At 45.7% G+C, this 22688-nt stretch overlaps 1 protein-coding gene across 1 annotated transcript in view; it reads left to right on the forward strand.

Annotated features, from left to right (window-relative positions):
• The first annotated feature begins 369 nt into the window (after positions 1–369).
• The window catches only part of LOC147717856 (uncharacterized), a 51156-nt gene continuing 28837 nt past the window's right edge, over positions 370–22688 (forward strand). The window contains exons 1-2 of the mRNA XM_086924635.1: positions 370–555; positions 8676–8801. Coding sequence (XP_086780761.1) covers positions 501–555; positions 8676–8801 — 181 coding nt within the window. The 5' untranslated portion in view covers positions 370–500. The remainder of the gene's footprint in view (positions 556–8675; positions 8802–22688) is intronic.

Raw genomic sequence — 22688 nt, forward strand, 5'->3', positions numbered from 1 at the left:
GCACCTATCGAAAGGCCTCATGGCGCTATGTGGGGTCAAAGGCGTAGATCGAGTCAGTGAGTGAGTGGAGTGGTGGCCGGTTCTGTGAGTAGAGGTGGGCTGTTACTTCATCCTAGTGTGGTGGTCTCGACCTCACGGCCTCCCGTGTTTCACCTCACCGGAGCTCTTCTCCGCACTCCACCTGAAGCATTCACCTCACCCTGAAGTGACAGCTTAATGAGGGTGACGTCCAGCACCCCTGAGGGTGAGGAGCTGGAGGAAGCAATTACCCCAGGTGCGTCACTCGGGCCTAGGCTGCGCTCCCTTCTCAGGTGGGTGAGGTGTTTCTGTCTGAAAAGAATGAGGTCGCCGGAACTGGTTAGCCAGGGCCCGGCCGTACCCAGCCCAGGGGCACAATGTTAAAATACCAAATCGTGCAGCCGCCGCCATTCTGGCTCGACGAGCGACGGCACCTGCTGATCGAGGGATGCGCGCAGCCCTCTGAGGGTCTCTGAGGGACCATGAGGCCCGGGGTGCTGCCCGCCGCGGCGGTCCTCTGCCTCGCGCTGTCGCTGGGTGAGTTGTACCCTCTCGTGGGACTCCTGCTCTCTGTGGGAGGTCAATGGGCCCGTAGAGGGGTGAGGGTGGGTTGGGGGGGGGGGGGGGGCTGCCCTGGGTTTATGGCGCACACGCGTCAGAGGGGCTGGGTGTCTTAGGGGGCTGTGTGAGATGTGGCAGGGCGCTAGGTGGGGGCAGGTGACCAAGGCACGTGGAGTTTTTGGCCTGTTGATAGATTTACAGGAGGGCACAGGTGAGGTCACCAGCCCTTAATACCACTACAGCCAGAAAGAGGAGGGGGTGGCGGGGAGGGGGCATAACCGAGGGGTTCTCGCGCGGCCTTTGAGGTTTAACACCAGTTGAGAGAAAGCGACTCTGGAGACGGTAACAATAAGGTGGAAAAGAAACGAAACATATAGAGGGAGACAGAATCAGAGAGAGAGAGAAGAAAGAGGCAGAGGTAACAACAGAAGAGAACAGGCCATAGATCGAGAGGGAAGGAACCCGTGAGAATTGACGCTAGACTGGGAGGGAGAGAAAGGGTGATAGCTGTGGGCCCGATTCACAAAGGGGCTAACGTGGAGTCAAATTCCTTAATGGATGGCTAGATGGATGGAAGGGCTACGGATGCAGGAGGAATGCCTCAGTGGGTTACGGGTTGGATGGATTGTGGCAGAGCGTTTCCATAATGTGGCTGCGTGGCTTGTCGTGCATGTGTGGTACGTTTCTGGTTTTAGGTGCAGTGTGGCCGAAGACTCAAGTATGTGTTGTCATACGTGAGGTGTTTTGTTTTCCAATAGTGCTGCGGAGCCTTATGTATGAGGTCTTGAGGTCTAAATGTGAAAAAGTTTGTGGGGGGGGGGGGGGGGGGCAGGCGGGTTGGGGGTGAGCACCGCAGTTTTGTGTACACACACCTTGTAACCTGCCACTGATGCATCCTGTTCTAGGGAACAGGCCTGGGCCGTAGCTTCCATTGTGCAGCAGGTGCAGTGGCACCGGGATCCCGCTGAACCCTGAATATTTCTACTTTTTATGATTCAACCAACAGCCAGTGCGTCATTTCCTTCCTAGCACCAAGGCCCCCGACTCCCTGGCGTTCTTCTGCGCCACCCAGGCTGCATACGGCTGATTAATGACGATCATTGTGCACAGAGGGTATGCCATCTCTCGCATGTGTGCACATGAACAAGCGCGCCCACCCTCGGGGCTTCTTGAATGAGGGGTTAGTGAAAGACTGGGCCACCCTGAAGCGGAGGCCCCTCCTTGGCTGATATACTGGGAGCTTGGATTTGGTGAAAGTCCCTTTAAGTAAGTAAATTATACATATCATTTTCGTAAAATCAGTAGGTCTTGGCTAAAGCCAGAGCTGATAAGAAAATGGACTTCCAAGGATCTACCAGTCCAGCACAGTGAACTTTGTTCAGGTTTCTCCCATGAATATTCAGAAACACCCGGGTACTACAGTTCGATTCCAATACATCTCTTGAATGTAAATAAACGAGGAACGGACAATCTCGATGGGACATTTACACAACACAGACAGAACTTTATGGCAAAGAAAATGGGGTCATACTGTGGTAGAGTTCTCACGAAAAACCTCTCATTCTTTCTAATTGATGTGTAAACAGATAGATTATGAATGGCTGGATGGATAGATAGGCTATGGCTGTATGGATAGATGGGTTATGGATTAATGGCTGTATGGATGGATGGCAGTATGGATAGATGGGTTATGGATGGATGGCTGTATGGATAGATGGGTTATGGGTGGATGGCTGTATGGATGGATGGATGTATGAATTGATGGCTGTATGGATAGATGGGTTTTGGATGGATGGCTGTATGGATAGATGGGTTATGGGTGAATGGTTGTATGGATGGATGGCTGGATGGATAGATGGGTTATGGGTGGATGGCTGTATGGATAGATGGGTTATGGGTGAACGGTTGTATTGATGGATGGCTGTATGGATAGATGGGGTATGAGTGGATAGTTGTGTGGATGGATGGCTGTATGGATGGATGGCTGCATGGCTTGATGGGTTATGAATGGATGGTTGCATGGATAGATGGGTTAATGATGGATGGCTGTATGGATAGATGGGTTATAGATGGATGGTTGTATGGATAGATGGGTTATGGATGGATGGCTGTATGGATAGATGGGTATGGGTGGATGGCTGTATGGATGGATGGCTGTATGGATAGATGGATTATGGATAGATTGTTGTATGGATAGTGGGATTATGGATGGCTGGCTGTATGGATATATGGATTATGGATAGATTGTTGTATGGATAGTGGGGTTATGGATGGATGGCTGTATGGATAGATGGATTATGGATAGATTGTTGTATGGATAGTGGGGTTATGGATGGCTGGCTGTATGGATAGATGGGTTATGGATGGATGGCTGTATGGATAGATGGGTTATGGGTGGATGGCTGTATGGATGGATGGCTGTATGGATAGATGATTTATGGATGGATGGCTGTATGGATGGATGGCTGTATGGATAGATGGATTATGGATAGATTGTTGTATGGATAGTGGGGTTATGGATGGATTGATGGATGTATGGATAGATGGGTTATGGATGGACGGTTGTATGGATAGATGGGGTATGGATGGATGGCTGTATGGATAGATGGGTTATGGATGGATGGCTGTATGGATAGATGGGTTATGGGTGGATGGCTGTATGGATGGATGGCTGTATGGATAGATGGGTTATGGATGGATGGCTGTATGGATGGATGGCTGTATGGATAGATGGATTATGGATAGATTGTTGTATGGATAGTGGGGTTATGGATGGCTGGCTGTATGGATAGATGGGTTATGGATGGATGGCTGTATGGATAGATGGGTTATGGATGGATGGCTGTATGGATAGATGGGTTATGGATGGATGGTTGCATGGATAGATGGGTTATGGATGGATGGCTGTATGGATAGATGGATTATAGATAGATTGTTGTATGGATAGTGGGGTTATGGATGGCTGGCTGTATGGATAGATGGGTTATGGATGGATGGCTGTATGGATAGATGGGTTATGGATGGATGGTTGTATGGATAGATGGGTTATGGATGGATGGCTGTATGGATAGATGGATTATGGATAGATTGTTGTATGGATAGTGGGGTTATGGATGGCTGGCTGTATGGATAGATGGGGTATGAGTGGATAGTTGCATGGATAGATGGGTTATGGATGGATGGCTGTATGGATACATGGCTATATGGATGGATGGCTGTATGGATGGATGGCTGCATGGCTTGATGGGTTATGAATGGATGGTTGCATGGATAGATGGGTTATGGATGGATGGCTGTATGGATAGATGGGTTATAGATGGATGGTTGTATTGATAGATGGGTTATGGATGGATGGCTGTATGGATAGATGGGTTATGGGTGGATGGCTGTATGGATGGATGGCTGTATGGATAGATGGGGTATGGATGGATGGCTGTATGGATAGATGGGTTATGGATGGATGGCTGTATGGATAGATGGGTTTTGGATGGATGGCTGTATGGGTGGATGGCTGTATGGATGGATGGCTGTATGGATAGATGGTTTATGGATGGATGGCTGTATGGATGGATGGCTGTATGGATAGATGGATTATGGATAGATTGTTGTATGGATAGTGGGGTTATGGAGGGCTGGCTGTATGGATAGATGGATTATGGATAGATTGTTGTATGGATAGTGGGGTTATGGATGGATGGCTGTATGGATAGATGGATTATGGATAGATTGTTGTATGGATAGTGGGGTTATGGATGGCTGGCTGTATGGATAGATGGGGTATGAGTGGATAGTTGTATGGATAGATGGGTTATGGATGGATGGCTGTATGGATACATGGCTATATGGATGGATGGCTGCATGGATGGATGGCTGCATGGCTTGATGGGTTATGAATGGATGGTTGCATGGATAGATGGGTTATGGATGGCTGTATGGATAGATGGGTTATAGATGGATGGTTGTATTGATAGATGGGTTATGGATGGATGGCTGTATGGATAGATGGGTTATGGGTGGATGGCTGTATGGATGGATGGCTGTATGGATAGATGGGGTATGGATGGATGGCTGTATGGATAGATGGGTTATGGATGGATGGCTGTATGGATAGATGGGTTTTGGATGGATGGCTGTATGGGTGGATGGCTGTATGGATGGATGGCTGTATGGATAGATGGTTTATGGATGGATGGCTGTAAGGATGGATGGCTGTATGGATAGATGGATTATGGATAGATTGTTGTATGGATAGTGGGGTTATGGAGGGCTGGCTGTATGGATAGATGGATTATGGATAGATTGTTGTATGGATAGTGGGGTTATGGATGGATGGCTGTATGGATAGATGGATTATGGATAGATTGTTGTATGGATAGTGGGGTTATGGATGGCTGGCTGTATAGATAGATGGGTTATGGATGGATGGCTGTATGGATAGATGGGTTATGGGTGGATGGCTGTATGGATGGATGGCTGTATGGATAGATGATTTATGGATGGATGGCTGTATGGATGGATGACTGTATGGATAGATGGATTATGGATAGATTGTTGTATGGATAGTGGGGTTATGGATGGATGGCTGTATGGATAGATGGGTTATGGATGGATGGCTGTATGGATAGATGGGTTATGGATGGATGGTTGTATGGATAGATGGGTTATGGATGGACGGTTGTATGGATAGATGGGGTATGGATGGATGGCTGTATGGATAGATGGGTTATGGGTGGATGGCTGTATGGATGGATGGCTGTATGGATAGATGGGGTATGGATGGATGGCTGTATGGATAGATGGGTTATGGATGGATGGCTGTATGGATAGATGGGTTTTGGATGGATGGCTGTATGGGTGGATGGCTGTATGGATGGATGGCTGTATGGATAGATGGTTTATGGATGGATGGCTGTAAGGATGGATGGCTGTATGGATAGATGGATTATGGATAGATTGTTGTATGGATAGTGGGGTTATGGAGGGCTGGCTGTATGGATAGATGGATTATGGATAGATTGTTGTATGGATAGTGGGGTTATGGATGGATGGCTGTATGGATAGATGGATTATGGATAGATTGTTGTATGGATAGTGGGGTTATGGATGGTTGGCTGTATGGATAGATGGGTTATGGATGGATGGCTGTATGGATAGATGGGTTATGGGTGGATGGCTGTATGGATGGATGGCTGTATGGATAGATGATTTATGGATGGATGGCTGTATGGATGGATGGCTGTATGGATAGATGGATTATGGATAGATTGTTGTATGGATAGTGGGGTTATGGATGGATGGCTGTATGGATAGATGGGTTATGGATGGATGGCTGTATGGATAGATGGGTTATGGATGGATGGTTGTATGGATAGATGGGTTATGGATGGATGGTTGTATGGATAGATGGGGTATGGATGGATGGCTGTATGGACAGATGGGTTATGGATGGATGGCTGTATGGATAGATGGGTTATGGGTGGATGGCTGTATGGATGGATGGCTGTATGGATAGATGGTTTATGGATGGATGGCTGTATGGATAGATGGATTATGGATAGATTGTTGTATGGATAGTGGGGTTATGGATGGCTGGCTGTATGGATAGATGGGTTATGGATGGATGGCTGTATGGATAGATGGGTTATGGATGGATGGCTGTATGGATAGATGGGTTATGGATGGATGGTTGTTTGGATAGATGGGTTATGGATGGATGGCTGTATGGATAGATGGATTATGGATAGATTGTTGTATGGATAGTGGGGTTATGGATGGCTGGCTGTATGGATAGATGGGTTATGGATGGATGGCTGTATGGATAGATGGGTTATGGATGGATGGTTGTATGGATAGATGGGTTATGGATGGATGGCTGTATGGATAGATGGATTATGGATAGATTGTTGTATGGATAGTGGGGTTATGGATGGCTGGCTGTTTGGATAGATGGGTTATGGATGGATGGCTGTATGGATAGATGGGTTATGGATGGATGGTTGTATGGATAGATGGGTTATGGATGGACGGTTGTATGGATAGATGGGTTATGGATGGATGGCTGTATGGATAGATGGATTATGGATAGATTGTTGTATGGATAGTGGGGTTATGGATGGCTGGCTGTATGGATAGATGGGTTATGGATGGATGGCTGTATGGATAGATGGGTTATGGATGGATGGTTGTATGGATAGATGCGTTATGGATGGACGGTTGTATGGATAGATGGGGTATGGATGGTTGGTTGTATGGATTGATGGGTTATGGATGGATGGCTGTATGGATAGATGGATTATGGATAGATTGTTGTATGGATATTGGGGTTATGGATGGCTGGCTGTATGGATAGATGGGTTATGGATGGATGGCTGTATGGATAGATGGGTTATGGATGGCTGGCTGTATGGATAGATGGGTTATGGATGGATGGCTGTATGGATAGATGGGTTATGGATGGATGGCTGTATGGATAGATGGGTTATTGATGGACTGTTGTATGGATAGGTGGGTTATGGATGGTTGGTTGTATAGATAGATGGGTTATGGATAGGGGTGGGTGATAAGCTCCACTCAGCCAGTGAAGTTGGAGTTTTGGTCGGCTACTCTGGCCAAATTCCCTCAGGGCTGGCAGTCACGACCATTTGCGGTGAGAAAGCAGCTGCTCGAGTAGAATATCTACTCAAGCGGCAGCAAAACCAGCTTGAGAAGCAGTGCCCTCTGGTGTGTCATGTGGTGCTGGTCGCTCTGATTTTCCTGTTAGGAACAAGCTCCTGGCGCTAAAGATCAGTGCTAGCCGCGATCCCTGGATAGGTAGGTATGTTATGGATATATCGCTGGATGGATAGATGGGCTACGAATGACTGGATGGACAGATGGGTTTTGGATGCATGGCTGGAAGGATAGATGGGTTATGGATGGGTGGCTGAATGGGTACATGATTTATCAGTGCATGTGGGATTGGATACATGGGTTATGAATGACTTGTTGGATAGATGGGTTATGAATGCATGGCTAGATGGATTTTGGATATATCACTGGATGGGTAGGTGGGCTATGAATTGCTGAATGGATAGATGAATTATGGATAAATGGCTGGATGGATAAATAGGTTAGGAATGCAGTGCTGGATGGATAGATTGGTTATGGATGAATGGCTGGATGGATAGATAGATGAGTTATTGTCAGTGGGTACATGATTTATAAATGCAAGGGTCATTGGATAAATGGGCTATGAATGACTGGATGGATAGAGGGGTTATGGATGCATGGCTGGATGGACGAATTGGTTATTTATACATTGCTGGATGGGAAGGTGGGTTATGAATTGCTGAATGGATAGATGAATTATTGATAAATGGCTGGATGGATAAATGGGTTATGAATGCATTGCTGGACGGATAGATGGGTTATGAATGGCTGGATGGATAGAAGAGTTATGAGTGAATGACTAGATGGCTGGATGGATAGATGGGTTATGGGTGGATGACTGGATTGATAGGTGGGTTAAGGATGCATGGTTGGATAAATGGGTTATGGATGCATGGGCGGATAAATAGATTGGTTGTGGATACAGGGCTGGATGGATAGACGGGTTATGGAGGTATGGCTGAATGGATAGATTGGTGATGGATGTAGGGATGAATGGATACATTGGCTATGGATAGATGGGTTATGGCTGGATAGGTGGAAGGGTGGGAAATAGATGGATAATAAACTGTAGATGGATGGGTGGATGAGTGGATGGATGGGTGTTGGAGAGATGGGTATTTAGAAAGAAAGGTATATATATGAGAAGGTTCAGGTAGAAACCTAACGTAAATTATTAAAATATTTGAGAAAAGGAGATAGAGATACGAAAAACAAATGAAAGGTAGAATTTCGTTGTGATGAGTAGGAGGCGTTTTGCTGCCCATAGGTGGGTTCAGGATGTGCTTCTTATGCACTATGGGTGTAAATGACTTTAGTGCAGCTGGAAGTATTGTTTGATTCATTGTGGGGGTCATCCCACCTCTAAAGCAGATGATCAACTGACAGCTCTGGTCCAATGGGTGCCTGAGAAACGTCTGTCCAACTTGACCCTCAGTTTTTCCACACAGGAGATGCGCTGCTGTGTTACCGCTACGAAGTGTCCTTCCCCTTCAACAAGACCGCGTCGAAGTGCCCCCCGGTGAGGATGCTGTGCCAAGAGAATGAAACATGCGCCTCGTACACCATGACAAACTGTAAGTACTCGCCCCGGCCCTGGGGTGGCTTCCATGGCACCACGGTGGGCCTCAGGAAATAGATTCCGCTCTAGCTGGAGGAAGACGAGAAATAACAACTCCGATGGCCAATAGTTTGATTAGATTGAGTGACCTTTGGCTAACCAGTTGGGCTGGAACAAGACAGACAAAGTTATGGTTTGGGTAAGTGGTTAATATGTAAAAAAATAAAATAAGTGCCAGTGCTCTTGTCAGGAGGCCACTGCTCCTTGAACCACACATTGCCCCTGCAAGTCCTGACAATAATAGTAACAACACAACTACTAATTATCACACTCATACAAGTGTGACAATTCAGACTATTTCAGACCCCCAAAAGCTATTAGAATGGCTTGGGCGGTAGGTAAGAGTATTTTTTAACGCATATTGAATTAATAATGAACTGTTGTTGTGGTCATCTCTTAACTAGCCAGACAGTGCCACCTTGTGGCAGACTGCTACAAGGGCAGGCATTGATAATTAAGTGCTGGAGCCGAGCATCAGAAACCACAGGCTCAAATTAAGCACTGGTCCGGTTGGGTGTCAGACTTGCTTGCTTGCCTTCCTGAGGCAATGTCTTTTTTTTAACAAGGCAAACTTTGCTCTGGCTGGACTACTGTCTGTCATACTTAGAAATCTTGGTTGATCTATGGAGATCATGGCTCCTTCAGTAGAGAACATCTGCTCTAAACAGGGCAGACAGTCTGATGCACCTACATTGGCAGCTCGTGTAGAGTCAGCAGGGGCACAACCTTCAGAAACCTGACAGTCTGTTCGACTCAAAATAGAGCGGACAGACAGGATATTACACCACATTTGTTGTGGAGTATTCGGTCCTTCAACCTCTAAATCAGGCCCTAAGTAGGCCTGGTGGAGTTCCGCGTTACAGGGAGTTCCGCAAGTGGCTGAGTGCTTTTCGTCTCCCCATTCATGCTGATTTCTAGCATCGGGTGTTTTGTCCCACACTGTAAAATCAGCGCGAACTGCAACACACGCAGTGGAAGTGGGAGCTGCTTCTTTCTGTTGCTCGAGTAGATGTTCTGCTCGAGTGGCAGCTTCCTCAACACAAAGAGGAAGGTTTCTCAATGCGAGCGGTAGCGACTATCCGCGACCGCCCTCATTGAGAAATGTCGCCTGGAGGGGTACTGGAGTAAGATTTTCCTTGCTAGCGATTGCCAACTTAACAGCGAGCGAGGAAAAAACTCTGGGCATCGCAGGCGGAATTTCACGCACAGGCCTAGCGCTAAGTGTTTTTCCGAGAATCAGAATGTTGAGCCGAGGGTGAGGTTTAAACCTGGATGCCCGTTCCAAAGTCCGCGGCTGTAGGTGGTAAGACACATCTCCTCACGTGAGATGAGCCACAGGTTAGGTGGATGACCATGCGCAAATGTGAACAGTCAACTTTTGGCTAATCAGGCTCAGGAAAGTCAGAGGGGGGTATTTTTATTTATGTTATATAATAGCAGTTTTTTTTAGCATGGACTAACACAAAGGGTAACTGAGTACTTCACATAAGAACAATTTCACAAATGTAGGAAAAGCTGTGCATTGCGCCAAGTAATGTAATGTAGTATAAAATAGTTACCATTATAACGTATAATAAAAACTGGGAACCATCAGACATTACATGCATAGGAAGCAACAGTGTCAAAGGGTGGGATAAATATATATAGGGTATAAAGCTTTAGAATATTTTTAGAAACAGTACCCATTTCCAGATATTACAGAGTTGGTGAACTTTCATGATTGGACACAATGCTGAAACAAGAAGATTCTCAACTGGAAAAGGTGAAAGGAGGAAATTGTTAGAATGACTACAAGGAACAAGTTTTGGCCTCTAGGTACACTTTCTGAGAAGGATACATTTAGGGACTTCTTTTTCTTGAATCTTGGTGTTTCCAAGAGTTGGTTGTGCTGGCTCTGATGGATGCGTTGTCAACCGGAAATAGTCCGTTGTAGCTAGTTGGGGTTCCCAAAACATAACACGCCATACATTGAGTGAATCAGGGGCTGGCAGTGGCCTTGTGATTTCCAATATTGAGACCCACAAAGGTGACCTAATGTACCCAGTTGTAATCCTGCTAGATGATACTTGAGCGTTCTGCCGGGTGTGGACCCTTTGTGCCGCCTGTGCCAGCGTTCCTTATGCCACAAGTTGGGCGTAGGTTGGCTTCACCCATGCTGTAATAATCCATCTGGAGACCTGGAGGCCCCTCCCTTTCTAGCCTGACCATGACTGGGTTATTTTCTATTTTTTAACGCATTTATTTAATTACATATTCATTCATTTATTTAAGGGTTTTCATACAGCCACATTAGAACCTCTAGTGGGCCTAGATAACCCTAATTGGCACCAATTTGGGATCTTATCTATTATTGTAGTTCATCAGGCCACATTTATAAGACCCATTGTATGAATCTCATGGCCATTCCACAAAGACCCCCGTGTAGGTATGGAAACAGGAAAATAATCTATTAAAGAAATAGCTAGACGAAAAGAAGAGACCAGAAAAGTCCTAAAATAGAAAAAACCCAGAGCCAGCCTTTAAATATTAAAGCGTTCCAGGTATCTTTTTAGGTCGAGCCTAGTGGCAGCGCACATACTCTGCTCGCTGTGGGAGACTGCTGTAGTAGAGTATGGGAGAGAAGCTGCGCACACTCTCCTCCCATATTTTTCATTGGCTTGTGTCATTGTCTTTTGTAAATGCTGCCTTTGGATTTGTTAAGAGGCTTGTTAGTCAATCCTTAGTACCGCTGTGTCTTCATTTGTACCCTCCCAATGGCGACTGGCCCTTTTACTTCGGTTGTTACACGGGACCTTTTATTTAGTCTGTAAGCACTATTTACTTTATTGAGTTTCTCTTACTGCAGGCCAGACATGCGCTGCTTCAGAGGAAACCACTTGTGCTTTCTTAAGCAGCACGGCCGCCCCCATAACACGGGCGCCTGCTTTCAATCACTTAAACCCAGCTTTATCTCCTGTCTGTTTCAACCCCCAAGTAAAATGGATTTAGAAATATTTAGCGAATTAAGTCATGTGAATTCCAGGTAGCAAATAATCCTGTGCTAATGGACTGAAGCTTACACCAGCACATCTGTGTACATGTCATTGCTACTAAAGCCACCTGACAGATTGTTTCCAAAAGCCTGTTTTATTACCACCACCAATGCCACCACCATCAATACCACCATCTCCACCAATACCACCAACACTGCCAATACTACCACAAAAACCGCAACCACTGCCAATACCACCACCACCAATACCACCACCATCAACAGCGCCAATACCCCTACCACCACCAATACCCCCACCAGTACCAATACCACCAATACCACCACCAATACCACCACCAATACTACTACCACCTCCAATACCACCACCAATATCATCACCACCACCACCAAAACCACCACCACCACCACCACCAATACCACCACCACTAGTACCACCACCACCAATAACACCACCACCAACAATATCACCACAACCACCAATACCACTGCCGATGCCAATACCACCACCAATACCACCAACTTTACTCCCACCAATACCACCACCACCAATACCACCACCACCACTAATACCACCACCACCAATACCAATACCACCACCACCACTAATACCACCACCACCAATACCACCACCACCAATACCACCACTAATACCACAACCAACAATACCACTATCACCACCAATACCACTACCACAACCAATACCAACAATACCACCACCACAAATATCACCACCACCATCATTAATACAACCACCACCACCAATATCACCACTCCCAATACCACCACTGCTACCAATACCACCACCACCACCACTACCACCACCACCAATACCACCATCACAAATACCACTATCACCAATACCACCACCAGCAATACCACCACCACTAATACCACCACCCCCATTATTACCATCCCCACAAATACCACCAGCACTAATAAGACCACCACCAATACCACCAATACTACCACCACCAACACCACCAACACCACCACCAATGCCACCACCAATACCAATACCACCACCAATACCAGTACCAATACCACCAGCACTAATACCACCACCAATACCACAACCACCAATAGCACCACCACCAATATTACCACCAATACCACCCCCCAATACCACCACCAATACCACTACCATCACCACCAATACCACCATCACCACCAGTACCACCACCAATACCACCACAACCACTAATATCACTGCCAACAATACCAATACCACCACCCATACCAATACCAATAGCAGCACCAATACCACCACCACCACCACTACCACCAATACCAATAACACCCCAATACCACCACCACCAATACCAGTACCACCTATAACAATACCACTACCACCAATGCCACCACCACCAATACCAATGCTGCCACCACCAAGACCAGTACTATCACCAATACCAGTACCACCACCAAAACCAATACCGCCACCACCAATACCACTACCTCCATCAATCCCACCAATGCCACCACCACCACAAATACCACCACCAGTACCACCACCACCAATACCACCATCTCAATGCCTCTCACTCACTAGTAATAGCAGGGGCACTGTACAGGGCCGGAGCTGCAGCCAAGACCATCCCTCCCTCCCTCCCTCCATCCCTCCCTCCTTCCCTCCTTCCCTCCATGTCTGCCATTTAGCACAACCCACCCTGCACCAGTGGAGAACCTGACCAGGCGGCGCAGGGCACGCCTAAGATCTCCGAGTTCACCTGCTTTGGCAGACAGAGAAACGTGACACTCTGTTAGGCGTAGAAAAGCAGATTTATTAGCTGCAGCTAAGCACAGTGGTCCTGTAAGTACACCAGCGGGTATGTTATCAGGAGATTGCCACTTCATTCCGTGGCGCACAGACTATTATAGTACACAAGTTTACAATGCCAACTCCCAAAACATACAAAACTGACAAATAGGAATAGTTTGACAACAAGCTATTGAATGTCTAAAACACACCCTCCTTTCAGACCCTGTGTGCTCTCTTCCCTTCAGGTTAATCAACACTAGTGCCTGTAATTCAATTTGCAGGTGGTAGAACATGTTGAATGCTTCAAAGGACAGTCTATGTAACAGGAGAACACAAAAAGAGAATAGCGAAGGCCAGTTAAACAAGATAAAGTCAAGAAGAATGGTGGGACCCAAATAGTGGAGTAAGACATGGATTAATCAGCCTAGACATGGATTTACGAAACTCGGGAGACCCTGACATCGGTTTCATAAACATAGGCAGAAGTTACTCTTTAACGGGAAGGACACGTAACAGCTGCAAGAGCAAAAACATCGCGTTTACCACGTCCTCCGTGCTGCCTGAGGGAGGCAACACAAAATGGCGGTTAAATACAAAATGGCGGCTAGATACGAAGCGAAGTCGAAAACCACGTAACCTCAGACCCTCCTTTTGCCATACTCAGGCAAAGCACAAAATACTCATGTTAGTCTGAATCGATATTGATGGTCATGAGGTAATTGAGGTGTTGCTGCAACATCATTCTGATGTTCTCTGTTTCCTGTGTTACTGGCTTAGAAACACACACAGTGGCACAAAATCCGCAAATGGCTGGACCGCACTGTAAACAAAGACAACAAGAAAAGATGATTGCTAGAATCGCTCCAAGGAAAGTTAACACTTTCCATCCCCATATGGACAGTAGTCCCCAAAACCATCCCATCACAGACCAGTCTCCAGTGTCCTGATGAATGGACTTGGAGATGACATGTAGCTTAGAGATGGCTTGGTATACTGCAGGGGCATTATCTGGAACGTAAACGCAGCAACTAGACCCAGTCAATTTACAGACTCAGCCTCTATCAGCCAAGACAATGTCTAGAACCATTCGGTTCTGCAAAGTCATAAGGCGATCCGCCTGAAGTTCAGCTGTCAGATTATTTAATGCTCCAGAAGTTATATTTATGGTAGCATCGACCACACGAACTAGGCGTCTGATGTTTCTACTATTTGCCATTGGATCCCAAAAGGCGAGAATTCCTTTCAGGAAATCTCCTCCCTCTTGTCCGGCTGTGTCTTCTGCATCAATAACCCCTCTACCAAATCTCCTTCTATGGTGATCTGCAGGAGCAGTATATGTCAGAGGAAGAAGGAAAGCTATATAACATGTCCCTGAGAAATGTGTGGGAAGCCATGTATAAGCGTTATCATGAGAGATAAAATATGTGCCGTGAGATGGAACTAACGGTGAAGGAGTCAAGGGTGTATAGACATATATGTGAGAACAATTACTCCTTTCTTGCTTAACTTGGTATTCTGGCCATTTATTTGTAAACACATATTACCTCTCTGGGATAAAACCCAAATTGGTGCACATTTCTTCTGTTTAATCTTATCAGTGAGACTAGTGACATACCGAGTCACGTTCCATCCATCGAATGTTCTCTTTTTATCTTTGGGAATCTTGATAATATCAGCTATTTTTGCCATGGTCACTATTCCCTTGATCAAAGAGCTATGACTGAAATCTACTCCACCATTATAGGACCCAACAGTAGGATATCGGAGTAGGTTCTGGTATGCATTAGAAAACATAGCCAGATAAGCCCTGGCAGAACCTTCATACGTAAATGGAAGGACTAAATATGGCATCCCTCTCTCTGTGTTGTGTGGTATGAGTCCACAAACCCAACAATCAGTAGTATTCACTACCAATTGATGTTGATGTAACAGTTGGATAAATGAATTGTTAAAATACTCCATTCTTCTCATCTGCTCATGGTCTGGGAGTGCGTAAAATTTATGCGGAGAAATAGTAGTAGAGGAAATCAAAGAAGTAGAAGTAGGGACAGGTGTTGGCTGCATACTGTGTACGATCCATCCTACACATGCTAATAAACTGCATAAACATACTGAAAAAACATATACATAATGCAACGCCACAACGACTGAATATTAATTCCTTATAATGATTTCTTTTCATAATTTTGACATCATTCTCTTTTCCTATGCTATCGATTACTCTAAAGGCGTTGCTCACGATAATCTTCCTTAATCACTTAGCTGTGGTTGTTAGCCGTCCTATGACACTGCAAGTCCTGTTGACCTAGTCACTATTCAGGTCACAGCCTAAGACTCCTACCATGACCCTGATAGATAGTGGAAAAGGAATCTTTCACTTTTTTAACACAAGACAAAATTATAAAGCACAGAGTTTAATTGTTCTTAGGCAACCTTTCTCTCAGGTTGTATCGTGTCTTGCCAGGTATCGTCTGGTCCTTAAATAAAGTCTCTGGATCCGATGTGTTTAGTCATAGGTGTGGAGGTACAGCTTCCTGCAAAACGTTGTTGTCCTCTTTCTCAGAACTAGTCCAATCCAGGCGTGCACTGCTGAACGGGATGAACCTAGGTACTTTTTCACATTCACTGTCCCCAATGCCTTCTCGGACCCACTGGTCGTAAGGTAAAGGCAATGGTACCCACTTGCAATGCACGCCGTGGATCCAGTTTCGTTTACCGACGACCTTCACTGCTGTACGGGTGGTGAGTAGGACTTGTCTCGGCGGCCCCCAACGAGGTTCCAGATTTTTCTTCCTCTGGAAGTTTTTCAGACACACCCAGTCACCGGGTTGGATGGAGTGTCCTGGATCTGAGGAGGCCTCCGGCAAAGCGTTTTGGACCTGTTGACGAATAACATGCAATTTAGTTGTGAGGTCGTGCAAATAATCAACCAACAATGGATACGGAATGTCTGAGTACTTTTTGGGGCGAGGGACTCCCCAAACATTAGCTGGGCGCCCGAAAACAATCTCATATGGGCTCAGCCCCAAACAAGAATGGACAGTCATTCTTGTTGAGAGGAGTGCCAAAGGCAGGGCATCAGGCCAGGAAAGGCCTGTACTAGTCTGGATCTTTGCTAACTTAAGTTTCAGAGTGCCATTATAACACTCTACCAAACCTGCTGACTGAGGATGGTTTGCCACATGAAATTTCTGTCTAATACCAAGACCCCCACACACTTTCTGCATAATCTGACCTACAAATTCACTCCCTTTGTCACTCCAGACAATGCGCGGCTAACCAAACCTCGGGAAAAATTCTTTCAGAAGGACTTTGGCAGTAGACAGACCAGTATTGTCCTTTAGGGGGTAGGCCTCTATCCATCTGCAAAAAGGCGCAAACCACCACCAGGACATACTTAAGATTATTGAAACGTTCCATATGGATGTAATCTATTTACAGTACCTCAAAAGGATATGTTGGGGGAGCAAAGTGACCTGCTGGAGTTGGAGTTCCCTTTCCTGGATTATGCATCAAGCAAACAATGCAATGTCTCGCCACATTTTCTGCACATTTAGGAATATTTTCGTTCTGCCATACTGGAGCTAGGAGTTTACATATACCCCTTGCATTAATATGGGCTGGTCCATGAGCCATAGTGACCACAGGTAATACATACGCATCTGGTAACAACCATCGCTGATGCTCTGACAATTCCGTCCAACATCCCATCGTATCCAACATTCCCGTACTTTATTTCCACTTACTCAATTCTTTCTCAGTTGCTTCTTTCTGAATCATTTTCACGCTTTCTACTGTGTCTTCTCACATACCAGCGGCTGTGACCCAACTTGCCGGTCCTGCAACGTACATTCGACTCAACATTCCGTGCCGTTTCCTTCGCTATTTCATCCGCAAAACCATTTCCTCGACCCACATCATCAGTAATCTTTTGATGCGCACTACACTTCACAATCGCTATTTGAGTAGGCAAGGCAAGTGATTCAAGAAGGTCAGTCACCAACTGACCATGCTGTATTTTAGTACCGTGGGAGGTAAAGAATCCTCTTTCTCTCCACAAACGGCCGAAGCGTTGGGCAACGCCAAACGCATATTGACTATCTGTGTAAACAGTCACTCTTTTTCCTTTCGCCAACACACATGCTCTCGTCAACGCAATCAACTCTGCAGCTTGCGCTGAATTCTGTGAAATGCGTGCAGTTTCCACTATCGTATGTAGAGTTGTAACAGCATAAGCTGCTGTCATCTCGCCATTAGGAACCTTGAAGCAAGACCCATCTACCCACAGGATCCCGTCCGGATCCGTAAGTGGTGTATCTTTCAAATCAACTCGACCTTTAGTCTGTTCTTCTGTACGAAGAAAACAATCATGCTGATCTTGTACATTTTTCTCATCCAAAATAGGCAACAATGTTGCTGGATTCAGGACATTACACCTCCTGATATGTATGTGACTTGCTAAAAGCGTAAACTCATATCCAGACAAACGAGCACTCGTTAAGTGCTGAGTTTTCGTCATGTTCAAGAGAGTATCTACTGCGTGTGGTACCATAACATTAAGAGTATGATCCAACACCAATCCAGCAGATTAACGAATAGAAATCGCTGCTGCCGCTGTTGCTCTAAGACAACTGGGTAATGCTTTAGCAACTGAATCTAATGTAGCTGAGAAATAGGCACATGGCCTTTGTTTCCTTCCAAATTGCTGTGTCAGAACTGATAATGCACAACCTTCCCTCTCATGAACATAAAGTGTAAAGGGTTTGCTGTAGTCTGGAGTAGCCAACACAGGAGCCGAACACTAAGGGTGGGCGGGCAGCTACGCTCCGTGCACGGAGTGTGCGTAGTGCCGGCTTCTACGCATTTTGCGTAGCAGGCATAGAATTCGGCACTACGCACGCTCCGCAGACGGAGCGTAGCTGGCCGCCACCCGCCTCCCTCCCGCCCTCCCTAAATACTTTAATTTAAATGTGTAAAAGAATTAAAAGGCACTTACCTTGCCCGCCGCTGCCCGCCGTGTCCCTGGGGCTCGCTCTCTTCATTGCTGCCGTCTTGGGTACTAATGCGCATGCGCGGGCGGCCGCGCATGCGCATTTCTTGTGAGAAATGCGCATGCGCGGCCGCCCGCGCATGCGCATTAGTACACAAGATGGCGGCGATGAAGAGAGGGTGCCCCGGAGACGCGGCGGGCAGCGGTGGGCAAGGTAAGTGCCTTTTAATTCTTTTACACATTTAATTTAAAGTATTTAGGGAGGGAGGGCGGGAGGGAGGCCTGCGGTGCGTAGTGGGGCTGCGCGGAGTGCAGAGGTGGGCGTAGTTTCTCACCCACTTCACGTAGCTCCGCGAAGCCCCACTACGCCCACTACGCCCAGGGTTACCGAACACAAAGCAGTACGTAAATCAGAAAAACTCTTTTGACATTCATCAGTCCAAGGAAAAGGTTGGGGCGTATCTTTCAGAGTGAGTGCCAACAAGGGTTTAGCTAGTAAGGAAAAGTTCGGAATCCACTGTCTACAATAAGAGGTAATGCCAAGAAAAGCACGCACCTCTCTTTGTGTGGATGGTACAGACATTTGCGCAATTGCTTGAATACGTTCTGGGGTCAATCGCCTTCCCTCCTTCGACAAGAGATGACCTAAATAGGTAACCTCTTGTCGGCAATATTGTAACTTAGAAAGAGATACTTTGTGGTGTAGATCAGACAAATGTCGCAAAAGTGACACAGTCACATTTTCACAAACATCTTCCAAATCGGCAGCCACTAACAAATCATCCACATATTGGATAAGAGTAGCACCTGATGGCAAAGAAAAAGTGTCAAGCTGAGACTTCAAGGCTTGACTATATATGGAGGGACTCTCACAATAGCCTTGAGGTGCACGCTTAAATCGAAAACTTCGGCCTCCAAGAGAGAAACCGAAGAGATCCCTACTCTCCTCGGCAACGGGAATGCTAAAGAAAGCATTTTTGAGATCAATGACCGAAAACCAAGCTGCGGAAGCAGGAATCATATTAAGCAAAGCAGTAATATCTGGAACAACAGGAAACTGAGGAACAACAATTTTGTTGACCTCTCGGAGGTCTATCACAAAACGATACACAGGTGGCTAAGAAGGATCAGTGCGCTTTAAAACAGGCAGAACAGGACTGTTACAAACATTTCCTCTGGTCTCCTCGACCACACCCTTCTGAACCAAGTCATGAACAATAGCCAACAGTGTTCTCTCACCATCGTTAGAGATTTTATATTGTGGAATGCGTGGTAACTTAACATCAGGCTTCACAGTAATCACATAAGGTGGAATTTGAAGCAAACCAACATCATTCGGACCCGTAGCCCAAAGCGTAGTAGGAAGCGAACGCAGTTCAAGTGGCAGTTGGTCTCTAGATACGTATATCAGAGAAGTCAACTTAGCACCTAAAGTAAGATATACACCAGATGGCGAGCAATACAATGTGGCATGCAGACGTTTCAATAAATCCAAACCCAATACATTCTCTCCACAACCCGTCGTCAAAAGAAGTGGAGCTTCTAAAACGTACAGACCAATGGAAATAGGCAAAGGACAAGAAACAGGGTTGCTAACTGGGGCGCCAGAGAATCCTACAGAAACATTTGTTAAGCCAGACAAAGGTGCCCCAGGGAGTTTAGAATGCATAATAGAACTTCTCATTGCACCAGTATCCAAAATAAATGGTTCCGTAATACCCAATGCTACAACATTAACATAAGGTCCATCCTGATCCACTGGAATTGATACGACTCCCTTACTCTGTCTATGGCTGTCCTAGCAAGTGCGGAAATCAGCATTCTCACCGTCTGCGCAATAATCGTCATTGTAATACTGTGCAGACTGAGAATTCCGCTGGTCAAAATAATTTGCAGAGTCCTGAGGGGGAGAGGGACGTCGTTCCTGAGACGAAGCACCACGCCCTCTACCTCTGGACACTGACCGAGAATCTCCACGACCTCGTGGCTGTGATTCTCCATAACTCTGCAACAGAATGGGACAACTAATCTTAAAATGACCTTCCACTTTACAGTAGGCTCATTGATTAGGACCCAACGGAAATCGCGGAGCTGGAGATTCAGGTTTTTGCAACAGCTTCAGAAACTGTGGGGGCTGTTGAAATTGGGGCTGAGCAGAATGAGGAGGATAAGCCTGTTGCAGAAGAACCTTCGTTTTTAATTCTTTAGTTTTCTTCTCCGCTTTCTCCTTATCTTCCTTATCCCTATTTTCATAATATTGAGCAGTAGCTAATATATGGGAAGTTGAGGAAACAGCCCATGCACTCTCAGATTGTTACAATTTATGCTATAGTTCTGGAAGTAAATTAAAAACGAATTTATCTACAAACAATCGCTGTCCACCTTCAGTACTCATATCCTGACCACTATGGTCGATGAAAGTCTCTTTAAAACGAGTAAAGAATTCGGAGACACTTTCATCGACTTTTTGTTTGCACGCTGCCAACTTATCCCAGTTAACGCGTACAGCAGGCATCATCATTTTCATAAGATCTATTATTTTACCGGGCAACTCCGTAATCAGATCATTAGGTTTGGCACCACCTACTTGTGCTGCATCTGCGGCCGCAATATCAGCCCAATTACCACCTAAAGCTTGATCATGGTCTTGCCTATGAATTTTAGCCCATAAAGCTTGTGGGACTACATTTCCCATAAGCAAATCAATATCTGCCAAACTCATAATGCATGCATTAACAGTCTGAAACAATTCCTTATAATACCCAGCAGGATTCTTACGAGGGTCCGGTAAGGACTGCTTAAGTGCCAGCACTTCTGATCTTTTCCATGGATCATGTACCCATATACGCTGAAAATGAGCTGGAATTGGTGGATTAGCACCTACTTGAGGAACTTCATCCCTCCATATCGGAGGAACTTCTCGCATAGGATATTGTGCCATCTTACGACGAACCGCAGGATCAGGTTCAAGAGAACTTTGAGAAAAGAAGGAAGATCCGAAAGTAATAAGCTTCTGAACAGCAGACTCTACATCAGGACCTACAATAAGTCCCTTATCAAATTGATCGCGTATCTCAAATAAACCCTGAGGAGATGAATCCAAATCCATATTTTCCCACTCTTTGATAAGAGTGTTGCACATAATATTAAAGACATACCTCTGCGTAGGCGCATTCCATTGCAGAAAGGTGTCTAAAATATCACGCACACTATACTGTAAACTACTCGTAATCCAATTACGAGCAAGAGAATCTAACCTAGTCCGTTCTTCCAAATCTGGAATCTGACTACGAAATTGTCTTCGAGATGAAGTAGGAGAAAAGAAAAGAGATCCAAGAAAAGGTGACAAAAGACCAGAAACAGTTTCAACTAAACGATGTCGAGCTGTCGGAGAATCTGACAATAAAACAGGAGACAACGTATTCTGTAAAGCAGGAGAAGAACCAGTAGCAGCAGAAGGTAAAGGAAGCTGAGGCACAGGAGTTTGAGGTACAGGAGTTGGTGGCAAAGGGGGTGGAGGTGGAATCACAGGAAGAGGCAACTGTGTAGGATCCAGAACAGCTGGATTAACAACAGGTTGTAATGGAGGTGCATTAGCACCTAACACATAAGGTGGAGGTAGCGTCAAGAGATGGGACACAAAAGGATCTTAGTCAGGACCCTTACTTTTTGAAGCAGAAGGTAACACAGGATAACATCTGTCTATTGCCATACGATGCTGTCTCTCCAAAACCTCAACCATCTGATCGGCTTCATCATTTTTAAACTGTTGGGCAGCCTGTAAAACCGTCATATACTGCTCTTTCTTATCTTTCTTCATTTGCTTAATTTCTTTCTGTTTGGATTCTTTACGCCAGAGGCGGAAAGAATCAAACATTGCCGGCCGGGCTTTTCTCTTAAATAGAATCATTTCCAATTTGTCTAATATAGCAGGCTCAAAGGTACCATTTTGTGGCCACCGTAAAACACCATCCTTTTTAGTGTATCGAATCCATGTTTCATTAAAAATAATAGGACCTAAACCATGTTTTGAATAGAGCTCATAAGTGGGAGTTCCAACCGGAGGAATCGGACAAGAATCCTCTAGCCGGGAATCCCTAAT

Source organism: Lissotriton vulgaris, chromosome 5, assembly GCF_964263255.1.
Source record: "Lissotriton vulgaris chromosome 5, aLisVul1.2, whole genome shotgun sequence".
In the NCBI taxonomy this organism is placed as follows: domain Eukaryota; kingdom Metazoa; phylum Chordata; class Amphibia; order Caudata; family Salamandridae; genus Lissotriton; species Lissotriton vulgaris.